At 37.8% G+C, this 20,824-nt stretch overlaps 1 protein-coding gene and 1 pseudogene across 1 annotated transcript; both read right to left on the bottom strand.

Annotated features, from left to right (window-relative positions):
* Positions 1–307: 307 nt before the first annotated feature.
* LOC142441279 (olfactory receptor 2G3-like) lies at positions 308–1,243 on the bottom strand. The gene has a single exon (XM_075543319.1). It carries the CDS (start codon positions 1,241–1,243, stop codon positions 308–310), a length of 936 nt encoding a protein of 311 aa, XP_075399434.1.
* Positions 1,244–18,855: 17,612 nt separating this feature from the next.
* Positions 18,856–19,809, bottom strand: LOC142441278 (olfactory receptor 2G3-like; annotated as a pseudogene).
* Positions 19,810–20,824: the final 1,015 nt, after the last annotated feature.

Genomic DNA, 20,824 nt, shown 5'->3' with positions numbered 1-20,824 from the left:
GTGGTAGCAGCAATTTGAAAAAATATTATAATTTCTTCTGCAGAGGCACAAACATTGGTGCTTGTTCTGTGTACTGAAAACAGCATTTGGTAAGAGTAAAGAAGGTATGAAAAAGCTCTATGGGAGATTTCAGAAGATAACATTTTCTGGATGAGTTTCCCTAAACTTCGGGATGGTTGATGAGGAGATATATGCCATCTTTTACTGGGGCTCTTGGACACTCATTTGGAAGCACAAAAGTATTCATGTTCATTGAAGATTTGTATGCTATGTTCAAAGAATCAAGATTCAAACATGTTTATATATGTTAGGATTTTAACCCCCTCTGGGATTGGTGGATCCTCCTCAATGCTTGTCTCACATCCTTATTTCTCAAGGTATAGATTAGTGGATTCAGCAGAGGGGTGATAACAGTATAGCAGAAAGACATGAATTTGGCTTGAGTACTGTTGGCAGGGGGCTGAAGATACATGTAGATGGCAGGTCCATAGAACATGATGATAACGACCATGTGAGAACTACAGGTGCCGAAGGCTTTGCGCCTTCCTTCAGCTGAAGGTAACTTCAATATAGCCCTGACAATGAAGGTGTAGGAAATCAGCACCAAAAATGGAGCAACCAGTGCAAAGGGAATAGATCCTACAGTTAAGCACAGATCATTAGCAGTGGTGTCTTCACAAGCTAGTTTGATCAGAACAGGCACCTCACAGAAGAAGTGGTTTAGGGTATGATGACCACAGCGGTGAAGTTGGAGAGTGAGAGTGGCTTGGATCAGAGAATTCACTAAGCCAGTGGACCAGGCTGCTACTGCCAGCTGTATACACACGTGGGAGCGCATGATAAGTGTATACTGGAGTGGTCGGCAGATGGCCACATAGCGATCGTAGGCCATCACTGCCAGCAGAGCGCATTCCGTGCATCCTGTCCAGTGGAAGAGATAGGCTTGTGTCATACAACTCCAGTAAGCAATCGTTTTTTTTGGTCCCCAGAGATTGAACAGCAGCTGGGGCACAATGGTTATGGTGACACAGAGGTCCAGGACAGAGAGATTGTCTAGGAAGAAGTACATAGGAGTTTGGAGCTTGGAATCCATCAGGGTAAGAAGGATGATGGCGCCGTTTCCTATCAGCGTTAGAATGGAACAGACTAGAACAATTCCAAAGAGGGGCACCTCCAGCCACGGGTGATCCGAGAAACCCAACAAGACAAATGCGTTTGCAAAACTCATATTTTCTCCTTCCATGGCCTGTATCTGATGTGTAGCTGCAACAAAAGAAGCACACTGTGGATGAATTCTGTTGCAATATTTTTAACAATCGTGTTGGTGAGATTCTTGAAATCATCAGGAGTTTTCTGAAAAGGACACTTGTTTATATAAATGTCTTAGTACTTGCTATTGAACTAGGGATAAAGATGGAATAGTCTACACATGATGATGTTTTCTCTGTGGATTCCATTCTTGTAGACCAATCATGTAAATGAAGATCTCTGTACCTTATTTCTCTTGCTTCTTCTCTCTCTCTCTGTCTCTCTCTCCTCTCTAACTACTTGATCTCTCAAGTCTGTTTGTTGTATAGTACTGCATGGTGCATCCAGAATCTAGAGTGCTTTCTATCACTTTGCTCTAGACTAAGTCATTTAACTTCTCTGGTTTCAATGTTCTTTAAAAAGATTGGGAATAAAGACTCTTTATTATATGGATTCCAATAATTCCATGAAATTTAAAATAATTTTATATCTATCTATCTCCATCGCTCATTATCTGTCATATGGTCAGGACTATGGGTTAAAAACAAAACAAAAACAAAGCCAAACCTGTAGCCATTGAGTCAATTCCAACTCATACAGACGCTTATTCCAAAGCTGTCATAGTAATGGAAGCCGGTCATCATGGCTTTTCCTATGGAGTGGTCGGTCAGCTCAAAGGACTCACCTTTCAAGTAGCAGAGGAGTACTTAACTACTGCTCTTTGTATTTAATCCATGTCTGTTTCTATGGCGACCTAGCCATTTCTCTCCATCTTCTTTATTCACTTCCCATCTTCCTTTTATTCATCAAGTATATCGTTATAAAGGAAAGAAAAAAATTTTAAACTAGCACAACTTTTAGAGAGTTACAAAAGAAATATTATTAGTTTTTCCTTTCAGTTCTATTAGATCAGTGGTTCTCAACCTTGCTAATGTCACAACCTTTTAAACTGTTACTCATGTGTGGTGACCCTCCTTTCCCAACCATAACATTATTTTCGTTGCTATTTCATAACTGTAATTTTGCTACTGTTATGAATTGGGTGGCCCCTGTGAAAGGGTCATTGGACCCCCCCAAAGGGGTCGTGACCCCCAGGATGAGAATGGGTGTATTAGATGACAGCTCTTTCTGTGAGCAGATAGAGAGTGACAGTGCTATTCTAGTCATGTGAAGCTCTAGTTACACTCCTATCTGTGGGGAGAGACCAGTACACGTCAAATTCTTTTATGCCTTCATGCTGATCTCTCTCTTTTAAAATATCTACCTCCAATCTTCCTCATTTTCAATTTTAGCTTTTCTCCTCATTTGCTTTTGCTTTTTTACCTCTTTCTCTTTTTTTCACTTCCCCTTGCTTTTTCAACTCACAATTTATTCTCCACATTCCTCCCCAAATAGTGTCATTTCTTATATATAGGCTCTGGAATTTGCAAATTGTATAAATTTCCAATCTGTAATTTCCTACATACTACACAAGATTTCTTCCCTGCGCCCCATCAATACCTCAAACTTGGCATATCCCAAATTTAGTGCATCACCACTTCGTGAAAAAGCAAGTACTTTCTACCCATTGCTTTATCATTGGGTTAAGCAAAATGATTATTGTTCTGCAATGCAACAATTTAGAATTATTCTCCAAGGAAGCCCAAAATATTTACAGCTCTGTCATAATTTAAAAACTTTGAGTAGTACACTGTTCCAATACATTTTCCATATTAGATTTGTAAAATTCTTTAATTTTTAAATATTATTTAAGTTTTATTTTATACTGCAAATTTCTACCATTGTGGATGATAAAAAGGAGTGTCACTTAAATAAACCTGTTATTTATTCAGGGGTGATTATAATACTAAAATATTATAATTTATTATTTATATATCATCATTATATTTATCATTTATATACATCATACCATAGTTCAATCACATCAAGCAGAATTGTACATTTGCTACCACAATATATTTCCAACATTCTTTTTCTACATGGACTCCTGACATCGTCTCCCTTTCACACCCCCTCCAACACTCACACCTCTCCCCACAAAACCCTTATTCTACCTGCAGTCTCTATAGGTCCATCAAGGTTGGGCCCCACTTATCGAAAAATGGACAAACAAATAACACAATTTTTAGAACGTGACCTCCAATGGTGAGACACCTCTGAGAAACATCCTAATATGGACAAGTGAAAACCAAACAGATCAATACAAAGCAAAGGCAGATACAATTTAGGAACCCAGATCAGGTATAGCATGCACAGTAGGAGGGGTATCTATTGACCAGGTTTTTACTATTCAACTCAGATTCATGCCTTTGTTCTTCTAGACTCACCTCTCCAAAGCTCTCTATTTAGTAACAACGCTCCTCCCATCTGTCAGTTGTAGATGGAGGGAGTTCTCTGGAGATGTCTTTCCTGGGTAGCTTCACAAATGAATCTTGGGCTCCCACAGTCAACGTTAGCCCTCTGTCCACCGGTTTCTCATAAGTTAGGCTCTGATACTCCCCTCTCCTTCAATGTCAGGTTATTTGGTTTACCATTCTTCAGTGACTGATGATGGTGTGCTTTTCCCCACGGACTTATCTGACCTCCCACTGGATGACTGGTTGTTGGAAACAAGCCTTTAAGACTCAGACACTATTTTATCTTAGAGCGGGTACCATGTACGTCCTTAGTCACATTTCACTATATCACTCATGTCTTCTGTGTTCTATTCTTGAGGGCGAGTATCAAGCAGGGCCTTGATCTAAGAACTAATTGTTCTTAACTTTGAGCCAGGGTTTAGTGTGAGCCCCAAACCCATGTCTGGATCTAGGCTTTAATTTTTTCTTTTAATTGGTATTATTTGTCGAACAGAATTGTGATTGCTTCCATTAACAGTTCCCAACATAGATTTCCTTGATATCATCTCCCTTTGATCTCCCAGCCCTCATTAATGGCTTTTTAGTAAAAAAAAGTCTTACTTTTTTGGAAAATTGATCGTAAAAAGCAGGAGATTTTAGGTAACTGAAAATATTTCCCTTCCAGAAGTTAAAATCAAATCCATTGTCATTCTTTACAACTTGAATTCATATTCTTTTAATTTTTGTTTCAAATTTTACATTTAAGAGGAAAATGTCCATCTACCAAGGCTTCCGTCTTCCTTCTTAGTGAAGAACATTAAAACTAATCAACAACACTGCCTGACTTTGTTTATTAGTTTCTTCAACACCTCCAGTCCTAGATTTTATTTTAGAGACTGTGGCTTTGCTGTTTTATTTTCTGCTTTTGAGCTCGCTCTTAGGTCACAGTTGAGATAGATTATGGATGCCCTTTCATCTCCACATGTAATTTATCCATTTATTGACTAACCAACTGACTGACAGACTCACTAAATGTAAATTTGTTTTAAAATTATTCCATTCTTTAATTTTTTCCATTCTTTATACTTCTGTGGAAGGCAAATATTTCTGTGAACATTAATTAAGACAATGTGTTGAAGAAGCTTCTATTTTCTATGTTGAGAAACAAAGTTTGCCTGAACAAAATCAGTCTTCCATGTACACACCTGCAATATTATCAGTGTTCTTATTTGCCAATAGTTTTATATTCACAATATCTTGGTGTTTATTATGTTTCTTTCTTTGAAAACATCATTTTATTGGGGGCTCATACATCTCTTATCACAATCCATACATCCATCCATTGTGTCAAACACGTTTGTACATTTGTTGCCAATATCATTCTCAAAACACTTGCTTTCTCTTTGAGCGCTTGGTGTCAGTTCTTCATTTCCCCCTCTATCCCCCACCCTGTGTCCCTCAAGAACCCTTGCTAATTTATAAATTTTTATGATTTTGTCATGTCTTACAATGTCATGTTTCTCTGGTTTTCCATATGACAATCATTCTGATACAAACTGTAGCCTTAATTTTTCTAAATAAGTTAAGCATCTTTTATCATAAATTATTTTCCCTGACTCTTTCTTCTAGTCTTTTAATTTCAGTCTTTTAGAATATGTCACAGAGTCTGGATACACATAAAACACTTTCATATGTTCCAATTTTAAAGAATGTTTTACCCCACAAATAGAAAGTGCATACATGATATACATACCTAAGCTCAAAAAGTCAAACTCATTTTCACGAAGTTGATTCCAACTCACAGAAGGCCCATAGGATGGAGTAGAACTTCCCCTTTGGGTTTCTGAGGCTATAAATCTGAGCCTCACTTTTCTCCTGTCAAGCAGCTGGTGGGTTCCAACTGCTGACCTTGCAGTGAGAAGCCAATGCATAACTAGTGCTCCTATGCAACCTAGTTTCAAGAAAACAAATATGAGGCTCTTGGAAAGATAAAGCGAGGATGTCTGGAACAAACATCATATTTAGTATTGGAAAAATACTAAAAACAATATTAATTTCACTTATCCCTGAAATGAAAAATACATGAATAAGGAACATTTCTCACCCTAAAAAGTCAATCTTAGGGAAAAAAATAAGGAGCTGATGCCGAGGACTTAAGAGGAGAGGCAATGTTTTGAGAATGATGAGGGCAACGAATGCAAAAATGTGCTTTACACAATTGATTTATATATGGATTGTGATAAGAATTGTATTAGCCTCCAATAAAATGATAAAAAAAGAAAACAACAGAGAAAATAATCTGTAGTGTTTGGTTCTTGAAACCTTATAGAAAAGAGAAAATATTCTTTAAAAAACCTTTCGTTTGTTTGGAAATATTATAAAGCAGTACTCTGTATATTATTAAAAATTGATAAATACAGTAAAATAAAATTAGTAAAACAATGAACTGATTTCATCTCCAGGAGAGAGAGAGAGAGAGAGAGAGAGAGAGAGAGAGAGAGAGAGAGAGAGAAAAGTGAATCTGCTCTAGAAAGAAATAGGTTCAAAATTGAAGGATTTTAAAGAGTGTCATATTATTTTAAGGATGTGCACCTTGCATCTTGACTCATGGAAATTACACCATGCTGTGTAAATGTCTAGACTTATTTTTGAGAAAAGATATGTTGGATGCTTTCAATGGAGAAAATACATCATATATGGACAAATTGTCGAAAGATAATTTTAGATATATAAAAATAATTTTGGAAAAAATAATCAACCCTGTCCAAGAACATTATAGGAAGTAATTTGGTTGTGGTTGAAACACCAACTTTTGGGAGTACCACAAAAAAAAGGAGAATTTTCCATGATATTCAACTAGGCGTTAAATGCCATATTGCCACAATGTAAGTCTTTGTCATGGTAATCATTCTGTTTGTAGAGTCACTCAAACCAAACAATGATTCATGGTAATTTCCTTGCGTGTTCTTAAAAAACTGTAACTCTCATCTTACCACTGCATTGTTTCACATACTTTGGACTTTGAAACCCCTACTTGTAGCACATAGGCGGTTCTGTAATCTGGTCTCTCTGGTCTTACTCATGCTCTCTGTGATATCAACTCACCATTCTCTACCATTTACTCGAACCATGTTCGCAAAGCCCGCACTCAAGCCTATGGGTTTTGTTGTTGTTTTTGCACATGATAGATCCTCTGTTGTCCCCTAGAGTAACTTCCTAGAGATCTATTCATCTGATGAGACCTAGATCAAGCACCATTTCCTCTGTGAAACTTATTCTTTTTTCTGCTGATATTTTATTTTTCCTCCATCAGGTTCTCATTTGCTTCCCCTTATTTCTTATGAATATTACAGACGCTTAATCTACGTTTTAATTTACCTTACTTCCAATGTATTTATCCTACAGGAACTATTTAATAAATAAATGCTAATCTAAATTTAATAATATAGAAGCTATTTAATACATGGATGACATGAATATTTGGAGTCTATTGTTACTCATATGGACATATTTAATTTTTCTCCAAAATGTCAACCTAACCTCATTTCAACTATTGCATTTATTTAATCGATGTTCAGGTATGATGATCATGCCAGTTTCTTCCATGCTCACTTGTAGTCATTTTTGTTTCAATTCAAGGTCTTTTAGTTGTGATATATATAATACATTCCCCCCCCCATCCTAATATATACCTCAGCTTGAAAGGATTATCCATTAGTGCTTTATCTCATGTTACCTAGAATAATCCTCCTTAAAATGAGATAATTTGCTTTAGGGATACTTTTGTGGGATTCATTAGAAGAGAAACAGGCATTAACAAAGGCACTCAACCTCTGCTGGCCTCTCTTACCCACTTTAATCAGCGATTGAAAGAAGGAAGAGGTGTAGAAAAGCCAGGAACCATGACAATAAGTTATAATCAAGATGAGAAAGATGTGGATTTTCTTCAGTTGAAAGAGGGTGGGAGACTAACCTGAAATCAGTCACAGGAGAGCAATCTTGGTGATGTGGGCTGGATCTTCTCTGAGATTTATTCTCCTGCATCCCGAGACCTGATTTATTTCTGGTACGTAATTATTTTAGGTGCCACATTTGCAGAGAGATGCGTGCAGTGGAGAATCTTATCTCCCTAGTTTCATCTTTGGAATAGTCTTTAGGGAGTATTCCTGAGAGAGCTGAGGGAAAAATCCTGAAGCAATAATAGCTTTCTGAAGCAAGACCAAAATTAGATTGTTGTAGACCTTTGTTTGTTTTTATACTGAATAATATGCAGAGGGATCTATTGACGTTCATCAAATGGACTTCTTTTTTTTTCTTTTGTAAAATTCTGGTGAATGACTTGTGGACCAGTATGAGCCCAAACCAAACCCACTTCCATGGAGCCAATGCGTGTCCTTAGAGGAGAGGGTTGGAATGTCTCTGTGAGTTTCTGAGACTGTCACTTTTTATGGGAGTAGAAAGGGCCATCTTTCTCCCATGGAGCTGGCTAGAGGTTTGAAACCGCTGACCTTGCTGTTAGCAGTAGAATGCTTAATGACTATGTCATCACAGTATATTAACACAAATACATAACTTCAGTGGAAAACCTTTTATATAGGTAAACTTATATTTTTTTCATCATGGGAACAATTTAATGCTATCTTTATAACATATTATATTCCACAACACTGCTTTCCATAATTTTTTTCACATACTGTAAAGCCATATTATTTTTCTTCTTTTCATGTATTGCTAACATCCGTACAGTTAGGAGAAATTTGGAGATCAGAAAAGCTGACCAAATTTTGTTTTGAATACATTATTGATGTGCAAGACTATTTTTATACCAAAGATGACTGGCAGCAAGTTGGAGCAAGAAATGCCCAAAAAACTTTATAATAAAACAGCAGACTTCTTAATTTTTAAAACTATCCCTTCTACGTTCACACCATCTAATTGCCAGCTATGGCATACATGAGGTTAAAAAAAATAACAAAAAGCATCCGAAAATAGCCTGAGCTCCAGGGAGATTGAAGGACAAGAAAGAACAATGGAAAACTATGAATGAAATACAGCATTTTCAGAAATATGTTAGAGTACTTTGAACAAAAAATTTATTGTTTGCACATTTCCTCTATATATGCCAATACCTTTGGACCGTGGCCTCTCTTAGGATCAATACTTAAGTTTTGTAGTATCAAACTCCTTCATATCTTTAAAATATTAATGTTCCTGAAATATTTTCCCATTGCAGAGAGGGTTGTAACTGTCTTCCAGAAGTATCAAAGGGCAACTCCGTGTCTGCTCTATTGTAGTTTTTAAGCTGGTTACACGTGTTATTTTATTTGGATTTAAGAAAAATTTTAAATCATCAGCAATATGATGTTTTGTGCAAAGTTGAAGTACACATTCTTTATGAACTACGAGTGAAACTTTTAAAATCAATGTGAATACAGATAATTTATTTGAATAAGTAGCTTAAAATCATAAAGAACAGAAAGAAACAGTAACATGATTAATTAATGTGCCAGTTGCAGTAGCAATGTTAGTCATTCACTTTTAAGCCAGTGTTTTTCAGAGTTTTGTTAATTGATCTATCACACGCATATATGTTTCATGCATATATAATATCTACATATTTACATTTTAGCTTATTAGGATAGACTGGTGTGCTTCTTCCATGTGTGCTTTGTTGTTTTTTAGCTAGATGGCTTTAAGACTTCAGGTGCTATATCTTTTGGTAGCCAGACACCCTTTGCTTTCTTCACCCCATTTGCTTATGCACCCATTGCCTTCAGCGACCTCAGGTGCTATATCTTTTGGTAGCTGGACAACATCAGCTTAGTTAACCATGATGGTTCTTCGATGACTGTATACTAGGGAAATTATTTTTTAGTTTCTGAACAAGAAATCACTCTCAAATTCCAACGATTCCCCCTTTAGTTTCAAAGAAATTGTTTTCTGCACAGGAAGTAAAGGACATTTAAGTATGAACACTAGTTAATACTCTGAAATAGCTGCACTTCAGCCAGCAGCCTGTCCTTAGACTCACATGAATGATAACCTAGGCCTATAGATAACCTGGGAGACTAAGCACTGCCATAGATGTTGTGCATGTATCCTGCTTCCCCCGTTCAGAAGAGCATAGATCTAAGAATGCATTTCAACCTAATGGGATAGAGTAGTTTCCATGACTATGAATACCCAAGGCTGTAACTTTTAAAACAAAAATCATTTCAATTTTCAGATGCTTCAATTTTTACAGGTTATCATGACAAAGAAGGGGGAAATTGACAAAAGGCAAGAAACCTTTTGTTTAGAGAATAGATTATAAGTTGTTAATTACTTGAAAGGAACAAAAGGTCCACAACTATTTTTATTTTAAAAAGTTACTATTCTCCTTTGAAAACAGCCTTGAAGAATACTTTTCCCACCAACTTAAATGGAAATGGAGATGGTCTCTATCCAAGGAGACCAAAACTCTTTGTGAGGGTAGAACACCCATCTTTCTCCTGAAGAGTACCAGGTGGATTTGAACTGCTAAGATTGCAGTTAGCAGCCCAATGTGTAACCACTATACCAGCAGGGCTTCTTGCAGTAGGCTAGCATTGTGAATGATAGCTTATCTTATGTAAATTCTTTGAAGACCATCCATGTCAACCTCCCCTGCCACATCCCTCACCCTCAAGAACTCTAGACTCAAGAAAATAATGCAGATACCTGAACCCATAGACTCTATTCTTAATATAGAATATTCTAAGATTTCTTTACTGATTTTTGACCTTAAATTTATTTAAAAAAATTAGAAACACAAAACAAAATTGTATACTGCAAACACAAACAAATACCACATGAAAGCAAAATTTTCTAGTGGAAATTGTTTATAATTTAAAACTTTTAACGATATATTACAACTCGATTATTTCTTGAACATTGCAAGTATATTTTTCTTTAAAAATGTAAAAAAATCCAGGTCTAGGACTTTGAATCTTTAAGTTGATGTATGGATAGCTTTGAGAAGAATGGAAATTCCAGAACATTCCATTGTGCTCATGAGTAACTTGTATGTGGATCAAGAGGCAAGTGTGCCAACAGATCAATGGGATAGTGTGCAGTTTAAAATCAGGAATGGTGTGCATCAGGACTGAATCCACTCACCATATGTATTCAACCTGTACACTGAACAAATAATTAAAGGAGATGGCTTAAATGTACAAGAGTGTGGCATCAGGACTGGTGGAAGATTTACTAACAACCTGTGATATGTAGATGATAAAACTTCCTTGATAAAAGTTGGCAGGACTTAAAGCACTTGCTGATGAAGATAAAAGGCGACAGTCTCAAGTATGGTCTATAACTCAATATGAAGATGACCAAAACACTCACAACTGGACCCACAGGTAGCGTTATGATAAATGGAGAAAAGATGGAAGTTTCCAAGGATTTTGTCTCGCTTGATTCCAAAATCAATGGGCGTTGAAGCAGCAGCCAAGAGATCTAGTGATGCATTGCATTGGATACATCTGCTCTGTGAGACCTCCTTAAAGTGTTGGAAAACAAGAATGCTACTTTGAGGGTTATGGTCCTTCTTGTTCAAGCCATAGTATCTTCAGGCTCCTCATATGCATGAGAAAGTTGGATATTGAATAATCAAGACCATGGAAGAATTAATGCATCTTAATTATGGTGCTGACAAAGAATATTGAAAATACCACGTACTGCCAAAAGAACAAAGAAAAAAATGTGTCTTGTGAGAAGTAGCCTGAAAGTTACTTAGAGGCAAGGGTGACAAGACCGCACCTCACATACTTTGGATATGTTGTTAGGAGCGATAAAAGCCTGGAAAAGAATGTCATGGTTGGTAAAGCAGAGAGCCTTCATAAAAGAGGAAGATCCTGGACAAAAGGGATCTCAGGCAAGGCTGCAACAGTGGCCTTAGATATAAGAACAATGGTGAGGATGGTTCAAAACTGGGGAGTCTTTTGCTGTCCTGTACACAGGGGCGTTATGAGTCACAACACACTCAGTAGTAGTTAACAACAGCAACAACAACTATAGGGACAGGTGCAGAGCCAAACCTAGGGGATAGGTGTCAGTCAGCTTTATTGCCTTACCATTGTTATTATTGTTCAAAGGGCACATCTTTTTTTGACAAAATGGCTTAGTGTCCTAAATATATAAAAAATAAAAAAATTATTCTAGGCATGTTTTGTATGCTAATATGGGAATGTTTAATATTTCATTGAAAGATTCTCAAGCATTCAAATGCAGACTGTGGAAACAGACATAAACATAAAATGCTGAACATTAGTATTAAGATTTCATGATAATTATGGGAAAAATTAAAACAAACTAATAAACAGCACTAGCGTTGTGATAGTTATGTACTCAGTTGTTTTTTGGAAGCCTGCCAATTAAACTTTTCCAGTGGATCCCAGGGAGAAAGACTGCTTCTATGCTTAATAAACACAAAACTAAATCCACTGCCATGAAGTCAATTCTAACCGATAGCCATGCTACTGAAGAGGTTAGAGTGACCCTTCTCTAGATGGTTTCTGTGGCTACCACATTTGAAGAAGACGAATAATTCAACTTTGTATCTGTTGTTCCAATGGTCAACTTTTTGACTAGCAGGCTAATATTTCATCCACAGAACAAGAAGGCTATATATGTACATATTACAACCAAACCAATTCCGTAGTGAGAGAGGGCCACTATGAATTAAAATTAGACTTTATAGTACTTAGCAACAACCGCAATGTTTACAAAAAATTGTTGCCAGTTAAATTTAAGTTATTTTGTTTAAATCTCATTTATTTTAAAGGAGCTATAGAGAAATATTTACATTAATTCTAGATACTCAGAAAACAGTAAAATCACACTAAAACACATTCATCCATATACACAAATTCACTGATTCAACAAAGTTAAGGAGAAGCTTAGCATTATGTTTATGATGTGAAGGAAGAAATCAGGTGTTTTATCATGCACTAAATGCTTAATTGCATCTTTAAAAACATTGCCTACTTCCTGAAATTTTAGGAAAGATAATGTAGACAAGACAGTCAGTCACTCGAGCGTGTATTCTCATTCCATTTCTGTTACAGATCAGACTAGGAACCTAAGGAACATTGCAGCAAATAACTCAAGAGGCCACATCCAACCGCCTTTCACGTCCGTATCGCAATAAGGTAGAGATCAGTGATCCCTCTGCCCTTCACCTTTATTTACCGAATCTGACATCAGCCATTCCTCCCACAGCACTGGACTGATACATTGACTTTGATAATTTGTTTCAATGGCCACACAAATCTCAGACAATACTCACAGTTTTCGGGGTTTATTAGGAAACAACAGGGTGCCACAAGCCAGGGCCAGACACGAAAGGGATATAGTCACTGGTCCGTAGCAGCAGTTCTCCTCTTCAGTAACCATTTTCTCTGCAATCTTCAACTTCTCAGCCATGTGGTCCCTTGGCCTCTTCCGTTGTGGCCAGAAAGCCAGCCCACTCTTCTGCCTCACAGTCATGGAGTTTCAATGTGACTCCTTTACTTGGACTCATGGTCTTTATTCCTAGGCTTCTGGTGCCTCTGCGCTCAATCTCTGCACTTCAGACAAGACCTCTTGAATGTGCTGTACTGGGAACACTTCTTCCAATGGTTCTGGTCTTTCCCTTTCTTCCTGCCAGGATGGCTCACCCTGATAGCTACAAATGAACAAACACAAACAAACAAAAACCCTCATTGCCATCCAGTTGATTCAGACTTACAGAGAATCTACAGAACAGAGTAGAACTACCCTTGTTGGTTTCTGGGACAGTAATTCACTAGGGAGTAGAGAGCCTCATTTTTCTCATGCAGAGCAACTGATGGTTTCAAACATGTGACTGGTGGCAAATGAAACTGATCAACCCCCTCTATTCACGTTACTCGTTTCCTATTTGCACTGTTCCACCAATCACTTGGTGGGAGTTACAGAAACGTGGGTAGAAGAACCACATTAAGAAATTTTACTCTGCCACACGACTTTTGGAAAAGACAATGTTTAACCAAGAGAAATATCTGCCAAATAAATATCACCGGAAAAGAAGATGTAATGTTAACATTTAAGTGTAAAAGCCTCCTTCTTAAAGTGTTATTACATATGAATATTTTATTAGTTCAAGAAAAGACAGGTCATATATAGCAAACCATATTTTATGGTGTTAAAATCATACTTTAAAGTTGTAATTCGTGGTCTGAGAAATTTATAGTTTGAACTCATTTGCTACTTATATTCCACTTTAGTAAGTTTTTATTTCATTGTACTTAATGAAATAGAAAATGTGAGATGGTTTTCAAAGGTCCTCTCTAGTTTGGGAACCCACTAACTACAAGCTAATTAAGAAATTCACAACCTAATTAATAACTTACTTGAAATTAATTTCTATTTGTGAAAACTAGTGTCAGAATTTTCTTTTACAACGTGTATTCAATACTATAAACATATACACACAAATTATCAACAAATTGTAAACAGCAAGAATCCATGAAAATCGAATGTGCAATTTGCTATTAAATCTCATAGTGGTGTATAATGCCAGTTTAGAGTTAGATAGTATGTTACCAGCCACATGGAAGGCTGACATTCTTGTCTGGATTGTTTGGGAAGTTGCCTGCAGTCCGTGATCCACGGCAGACTTTTTCATGTCAAGACATCATCATTGGCTGGTCAAACTGGACAAGGCCAACAGCAAACAATTGAGGATATGTTCACATTGGACTGTGCTGTTAGAACATCAACTTCATTATCCAGCAAGATCAGAGTGGGGAGGCCAAAGCCCATTGGGCGGAACAGAGAGAAGGGAAGTTACCCTTGGTTTCTCAACCTGGCAATTGACAGATGAATAACTTATCTGAATTTTCTTTCTTCATCTTCACCATGTGGATGTTGTTTTCAGATGCTGCTGACTTCTGAATAATGTTGTTAGGTGTAGTAGAGATGGTTGTGACTCATGGCCACCCTCTGTACCACAGTATGAGACTCTAGCCTGTGCTGCGCCATTCTTACAATTTCCTTAGGGGTGAGTTCATCCATGTAGCCACCACGTCAGTCCATCTGGTTGATGGTCTTCTGCTGTTTTATTTTTTTCACTGCCCCACTCCTTAACCAAGCATGATGTTGTTCATGGATTGATCTCTCCTGATCCATATACAAAGTTCCTTAAGCAAAGTTTTGCAATCCCTGCCTCTAAGGACCATTCTAAGTAGACTCCTTTCAAGAGGGATTTATTTGTTCTTTTGGCAGTCCAAGTACTTTCAATATGTTTTTTGCCAGCACCATAATTCAAATGCATTGGTTTTTCTTTATTCAATGGCCAATTTTCTTATGAATATGAGACGATTGAAAATACCATGGCTTGAATCAGGCATACCTTACTCCTCATTGCAACATCCTTGTTCTCAACGCTTTAAAGAGGTCTTGTAAGCAGATTTATCCAATGAAATGGCTGTAGTAGTGACAATGAGTCATTGCCTGGTTCTGCACTATCCTCATAAGCATTGTTATGTATATCCAGTGTTACAGCCATGCAGTCAATCCCTCTTGTTGAGTCTTTCTTTTATTCACTTGGTTTTCCAAGCATGGTGTCTTTCTCCAAGGATTGGTCCACCTGATAAGTAAGTTTTAAGTCAATGAGACAAAGTTTCACCATTCTTCTTATTATGGAGCGTTCTGGTTGCATTTTCAACACAGGATTATTTTCCTTCGGGCAGTGCAGGGTACTTAAAATATTCTTTTCCAGCATCATAATTCACAGGTATTGATATATATATCTTTCTAATTAAGTATACAGCATTCACATGCATATGAAATTATTGAAATTACCATTGCTTGGGTCAGGCATACCTTACTCCTCAAAGGGATATTTTTGCTTTATAAAACATTAAAGCAACACATTTGATCAATGCAGTATTTTATTTGATTTATGGTACTTTCATTGGTATTGATTTTTTTGAATCAATGTAAAATGAAATATTTCACAATCTCAAAATTTTCTCCTTATGTTAATATGCAAGAATGCAATACTTTAAAAATAATTAATTTATGTTGTCGTTTGGGTGATAGCTAACAGAGAAAATTGATTTTCCACTTAACAATTCAAAACATTTATATGTTATTTCCTAACATGAGTTGCAATCCCTTAAAGGTAACAACACTCTTCCCACTTCCTCCCTGTGCACCATTTTTACATTTTTAAATCTTTCCTGTATCTGAGACTCATTTGGGGGCAAATACTGCCCTTTTGTATTATATGGTTGATTGAGGTGGGAGTACTTGCCTCCCTAGGGTTAATATGCCCTTTATGATTCTGCTACTTGATAGAGTGGATATCAAGGGTAGGTTCAGTTTCAGGTTTGAAAGGTGTCTAAGCATCACAGCCTCAAAGGTTCCCCAGTGTCCACCAGTTCAGACCAATAAGTCTGATGTTTTTTATACTTTTGAACTCTGGGTTTCTTAAGGCACTGCTTCAAGGTTGCTTGGTTCTCCACAGTTTTATGTTTTTAGCTTTGCGAGTTTCAGAGAAAATGAAATAGTTCCATTTTCATCTTTCCAAGATCCAGAAATCAATTTTCTCTTTAGGAGCACCTGCGACCACATTGAAGAACTTTCCCTGGTGCCTCCCTGGTGAATTGTACCTTCATACTGTGTGCGGAAGCATGGGCCTGCTCCCATCTCTGATGGTTAGACCCATCCCTGAGGCTTTACCTCTGTGAACACGCTGACATCAGTTTTCCTCAGCCACTCTGACGATCCCACATCTCCAAGGTATTGGGGATTTAAAGTCATCCTCTGCTCCCTTACATTAATAACACGGTACATCTTTATGGAGCTTAGAATAAAGTGGGGTCTGCTTGGTCCCAGGGGTGGTCTTATATCCTCGGTTATCGGGTGACTATATATATGGGTGTGAGGCACAACACTTTAAAAGATGGTACTCAGCCTCTTCTCTTGCTGAACCACAAGGAGATGCTTCCACTAATTGATTCTGATCATTTCTTTTGAAAGTTAATTATTTCCATTTCAAACTCTCCTACTTAAATGTTCAACGTGATACAAGCTTTTTAGTGTGTCCAAGGCCCATTGGGTGTTTTCCTTGGTATTTCTTTGAAAGAGCCAGAAACTGAAAGAGAGCAGAATTATCTGCCTTGGTACTGACAATACTCTTGGTGAGGACCTGGAATTGAAATAAGGAGGGCTGATAAAATCTTACAGCCTCTATTTTGTGGGAAGAACACTCATGAGCATCGTTTTCAGGAACTTGGTCATAGAAACAAGCTCTATTTCTGTGTCTTTAAACTCTTGTATGTATCTATATCTGTGTATACGCATCCTACTTATGGTCTCCATTTTGGAATAGAATCACTGCATCCAATTCAGAAATCGTATTCCAAATTCCACAAGGAGGTATGCACACACATGTAGCCTAGATGTAATTATGTTATACCTACTTCACCAGTCTTATCTAGACTAAGTCACTGGCATTAGTAGTCATTGGCCCTGACCACAGACGCACACTGTTTCATTGAATCTCTCAATTGCAATGACAGACAATTTGAAAGAGAACCTGTGCATTACTTTGTTTCAGGTTAGGGGAACATCATGCATTTTAAATCATCTCATGCAAAGCTAAGGATGATTTTCAAGCTTTCCCCTGGAAACTGTTCATAAGGATGAATTCTATCATTAGGCCCTTGTATGCCAGTTAGTGGGATGTAGCACACAGCGATCAGCTTTAAGTAACCACAATCTTGGTCAGGATATCAAGTTCAGGAGTAATATAGGACTAGGAGGGACATGCTAAGTGAAAGAAGTGGGGACTGAATGACTTTAAGTAATCTACTTTGTGGAAGGAGTGTCTTAAAAGAACCTGTGTAGGAGGTATAATAAAGTCAATACAAATCTCATTAAAAACATCTTGGTAGAAGCCCACTAGCCTTTGTGACCAGAGCTGAAGAAGGGACCATGTATCAGACATCAAAGAAGAAATAAATCATATCATCGGGTGCAAACCTTCACAATATGATCCCTGAAGAAAAATGTGTGCATAATCAAATGTGGTAAAGAAAACTGATGGTGCCTGCGTATCAGAAGATACAGAATCTGGTGTCTTAAATGCTTGAAGATAAACAAGCGGCCATCTAGCTCAGAAGCAAGATTTCCCACATGGAAGAAATACACCAGCCTGTGTGACCACGTGGTGTTGAAGGGATCAGGTATCAGGCATCAAAGACCAAAAATAACATATCATTGTAAATGAGAGGGAGTGCAGAACGGAGACCCAATCTGTAGGCATTGGACGCCCCCTTACAGAAGGGTCATTGGGAGGAGATGAGTCAGTCACGGTGCAGTGTAGCAGCGATGAAATATACAACTTTCCTCTAGTTCATAAATACTTCCTCCCCCCAATTCTAACTTACAATTCTACCTTACAATCATGATCCCAATTCTACCTTACAAATCTGGCTAGACCAGAGGGTGTACATTGGTACAGATAGGAACTTGAAACACACGAATCCAAGACAGATGATCCTTCAGGACTAGTGGTGAGGGTGGTGATACCATGAGGGTGGAGGGAAGGTGGGGTATAAAGGGGGAAGTGATTACAAAGATCTACATATAATCTCCTCCATGGAGGATGGACAACAGAAAAGTGGGTAAAACGAGATGTCAGACACCATAAGATATAACAAAATAACAATAATTTATAAATTATCAAGGGTTCATGAGGGAGTTGGGAGTGGGTAGCAAGGGGGAAACATGAGGAGCTGATATCAAGGGCTCAATTAGAAAGCAAATGTTTTGAGGATGATGATGGCAACACATGAACAAATGTGCTTGACCCAATCGATATAGGTGGGTTGTGCTAAGAGTTGTATAAGCCCCCAATAAAATGATTTAAAAAAAACAGAAAAAAATCTTGTTTTTAAATCAACTTTTCTGGGAGGCTGGCAGCAATTTGAAAAAGATATTATAATTTCTTCTGCAGAGGCACAAACATTGGTGCTTGTTCTGTGTACTGAAAACAGCATTTGCTAAGAGTAAAGAATGTATGAAAAAGCTCTATGGGAGATTTCAGAGGATAATATTTTCTGGATGAGTTTCCCTAAACTTCGGCATGGTTGATGAGGAGATATATGCCATCTTTCACTGTGGCTCTTGGGAACTCATTTGGAAGCACAAAATTATTGATCTTCATTGAAGATTTGTATGCTATGTTCAAAGAATCAAGATTCAATCATGTTTATATATGTTAGGATTTTAACCCCCTCTGGGATTGGATGATCCTCCTCAATGCTTGTTTCACATCCTTGTTTCTCAAGGTATAGATTAGTGGATTCAGCATAGGGGTGATAACAGCATAGCAGAAAGACATGAATTTGGCTTGAGTTCTGTTGGCAGGGGGCTAAGGATACATGTAGATGGCAGGTCCATAGTACATGATGATAACGACCATATGAGAACTACAGGTGCCGAAGGCTTTGCGCCTTCCTTCAGCTGAAGGTAACTTCAATATAGCCCTGACAATGAAGGTGTAGGAAATCAGCACCAAAAATGGAGCAACCAGTACAAAGGGAATGGCTCCTACAGTTAAGCACAGATCATTAGCAGTGGTGTCTTCACAAGCTAGTTTGATCAGCTCAGGCACCTCACAGAAGAAGTGGTTTGGGATATGATGACCACAGCGGTGAAGTTGGAGAGTGAGAGTGGCTTGGATCAGAGAATTCACTAAGCCAGTGGACCAGGCTGCTACTGCCAGCTGTATACACACGTGGGAGCGCATGATAAGTGTATACTGGAGTGGTCGGCAGATGGCCACATAGCGATCTTAGGCCATCACAGCCAGCAGAGTGCATACCGTGCATCCTGTCCAGTGGAAGAGATAGGCTTGTGTCATACAACTCCAGTAAGCAATCGTTTTTTTTGGTCCCCAGAGATTGAACAGCAGCTGGGGCGCGATGGTTATGGTGACACAGAGGTCCAGGACAGAGAGATTGTCTAGGAAGAAGTACATAGGAGTTTGGAGCTTGGAATCCATCAGGGTAAGAAGGATGATGGCGCTGTTTCCTATCAGCGTTAGAATGGAACAGAATAGAACAATTCCAAAGAGGGGCACCTCCAGCCACGGGTGATCCGAGAAACCCAACAAGACAAATGCGTTTGCGAAACTCATATTTTCTCCTTCCATGGCCTGTATCTGATGTGTAGCTGCAACAAAAGAAGCACACTGTGGATGAATTCTGTTGCAATATTTCTAACAATCGTGTTGGTGAGATTCTTGAAATCATCAGGAGTTTTCTGAAAAGGACACTTGTTTATATAAATGTCTTAGTACTTGCTATTGAACTAGGGATAAAGATGGAATAGTCTACACATGATGATGTTTTCTCTGTGGATTCCAATCATTTAGACCAATCATGTATATGAAGATCTCTGTACATTATCTCTCTTGCTTCCTCTCTCTCTCTCTCTCTCTCTTCTCTAACTACTCAATCTCTCAAATCTGTTTGTTATATAGTGCTGCATGGTGCATCTAGAATCTAGCGTGCTCTCTATCACTTTGCTCTAGACTAAGTCATTTAACTTCTCTGGTTTCAATGTTCTTTAAAAAGATTAGGAAAAAAGGGTCTTTATATGGATTCCAATAATTCCTTGAAATTTAAAATTAATTTTATATCTATCTATTTCCTTCACTTCCCATCTGTCATATGGTCAGGACTATGGGTTAAAAACAAAACAAAAACAAAGCCAAACCTGTAGCCATTGAGTCAATTCCAGCTCATACAGATGCTTACTCCAAAGCTGTCATAGCAAAGGAAGCCGGTCATCACGGCTTTTCCTATGGAGTGGTCGGTGAGCTCAAACAACTCACCTTTCAAGTAGCAGAGGAGTATTTAACTACTGCTCTTTGTATTTAATACATGTCTGTTTCTATGGCGACCTAGCCATTTCTCTCCATCTTCATTATTCACTTCCCATCTTCCTTTTATTCATCAAATATATCGTTATAAAGGAAAGAATAAATTTTACATCTAGCACAACTTTTAGGGAGTTACAAAAAGATATTATTAGTTTTTCCTTTTAGTTTTATTAGATCAGTGGTTCTCAATCTTCCTAATGTCCCAACCTTTAAAACAGTTACTCATGTGTGGTGACCTTTCTTCCACAACCATAACATTATTTTCATTGCTACTTCATAACTGTAATTTTGCTACTGTTAT

The sequence above is a fragment of the Tenrec ecaudatus genome, chromosome 2 (assembly GCF_050624435.1).
Source record: "Tenrec ecaudatus isolate mTenEca1 chromosome 2, mTenEca1.hap1, whole genome shotgun sequence".
NCBI lineage: Eukaryota > Metazoa > Chordata > Mammalia > Afrosoricida > Tenrecidae > Tenrec > Tenrec ecaudatus.
The sequence above is the reverse complement of the archived record's forward strand: the minus strand, read 5'-3'. Positions and strand labels throughout refer to the sequence as shown.